Genomic DNA, 1,206 nt, shown 5'->3' on the forward strand with positions numbered 1-1,206 from the left:
GCTGCTGCTGCTGAGACACTTACTGTAAAACAGGGATTTATTCTGATGTTTCTGAACTACAGTTCAAACATGAAGCCTCTCACTTCATCCTGAGAACTTCCAGCTGAAGAAGAGACTGAGACGTTTCTCTCACTTTAACCCGCAGTGACAGAAGTGAAGCGACACTGACCTCTGCACCTGAAGCCCGTCTCTGCTGCTGCCTCCTCCCCGCACATCCAGCTCCACAGCCCCGCAGAAAACCGTCTCTCGAAGCCCGAAACCCGAGCCCCGAAGTGCCGACCCCAACCAGCAGCCGAGCCGACATCATGCCACCTGAGTCCCGCTGAAGTCTGTCTCTCTCTCGGCTCCTGGAAGACGAACACTTCCGCTGTGAAACTCTTGGAGTTTCTGCTTTCCTGGCAAAAACACATGAGCGGAGGCGACTGAAGGAGCGCGCAAAGACTTGTGGGAAATGTAGTCGATCGGTCTGTTTGACCTGTCGAGCTTTATGATGCTAATGAATGGTGCCTTCACTGGACTCTAAATAAATGGTGATTTTCAGCTCAACAGCTCATTGTGTTAACATGTGTTAGTTTAGTGGGCTAATGCTAAGCTAATGCTAAAGTAACACGTAGGTTATTTTTAGAATGATCACTGTGGCTGAGAAAAGTTGACTAGGATCAAACAGTAACTTTAATAATGATTAAAAAAATATAATAATGATTAAATTAAATTAAATTTGAAAAAAAATTAAAATAAAATAATGATAATAATAATAATTTAATAACTTTATTTATAAACAGACAACTTTAACTATTTTGCAGTAGCAGTGCACAGGTGATAAATACATTTTTCATTTCTTTCCTGCTGCAGCTCTTTCTGTAGCTTCAGACAGAACCAAAGGTTCTCTACAACAGAACTCAGAACCGTTATATGTTTTACTGTTGCTTCAAGTTTCCTGTGATCATAAATACATTCTCTGTTATTGTCTGAAACAGTGAATTTTAAACAAACTTGTACAAAAGTATTTTTCTGTGTTGTTTTTTGTGGCAGAGTCAGACACTGCCAAGATGGCGACAGATGAGCAGCTCACTCTGAGCTTCAGGAGCCTGCAGGTGACGTCACAGAGGCGACGTCCGTCTTTAATTACAGTTGTGGAACTTGGGATGTTGATGTGCTCATCAACAGTGAAACACCATGTTTACCACAGAACAACCCCCCCACCCC

General features: G+C 42.6%; 1 protein-coding gene across 1 annotated transcript in view; it reads right to left on the minus strand.

The window, feature by feature from the left end:
- The window catches only part of amt (aminomethyltransferase), a 6,943-nt gene extending 6,495 nt beyond the window's left edge, over positions 1-448 (minus strand). Inside the window, exon 1 of the mRNA XM_023419978.2 lies at positions 170-448. Coding sequence (XP_023275746.1) covers positions 170-307 — 138 coding nt within the window. The 5' untranslated portion in view covers positions 308-448. The remainder of the gene's footprint in view (positions 1-169) is intronic.
- Positions 449-1,206: the final 758 nt, after the last annotated feature.

The sequence above is a fragment of the Seriola lalandi genome, unplaced genomic scaffold (genome assembly GCF_002814215.2).
Source record: "Seriola lalandi dorsalis isolate HSWRI2012SDOR001 ecotype SW California unplaced genomic scaffold, Sedor1 jcf7180002054615, whole genome shotgun sequence".
Taxonomy (NCBI): Eukaryota; Metazoa; Chordata; class Actinopteri; order Carangiformes; family Carangidae; genus Seriola; species Seriola lalandi.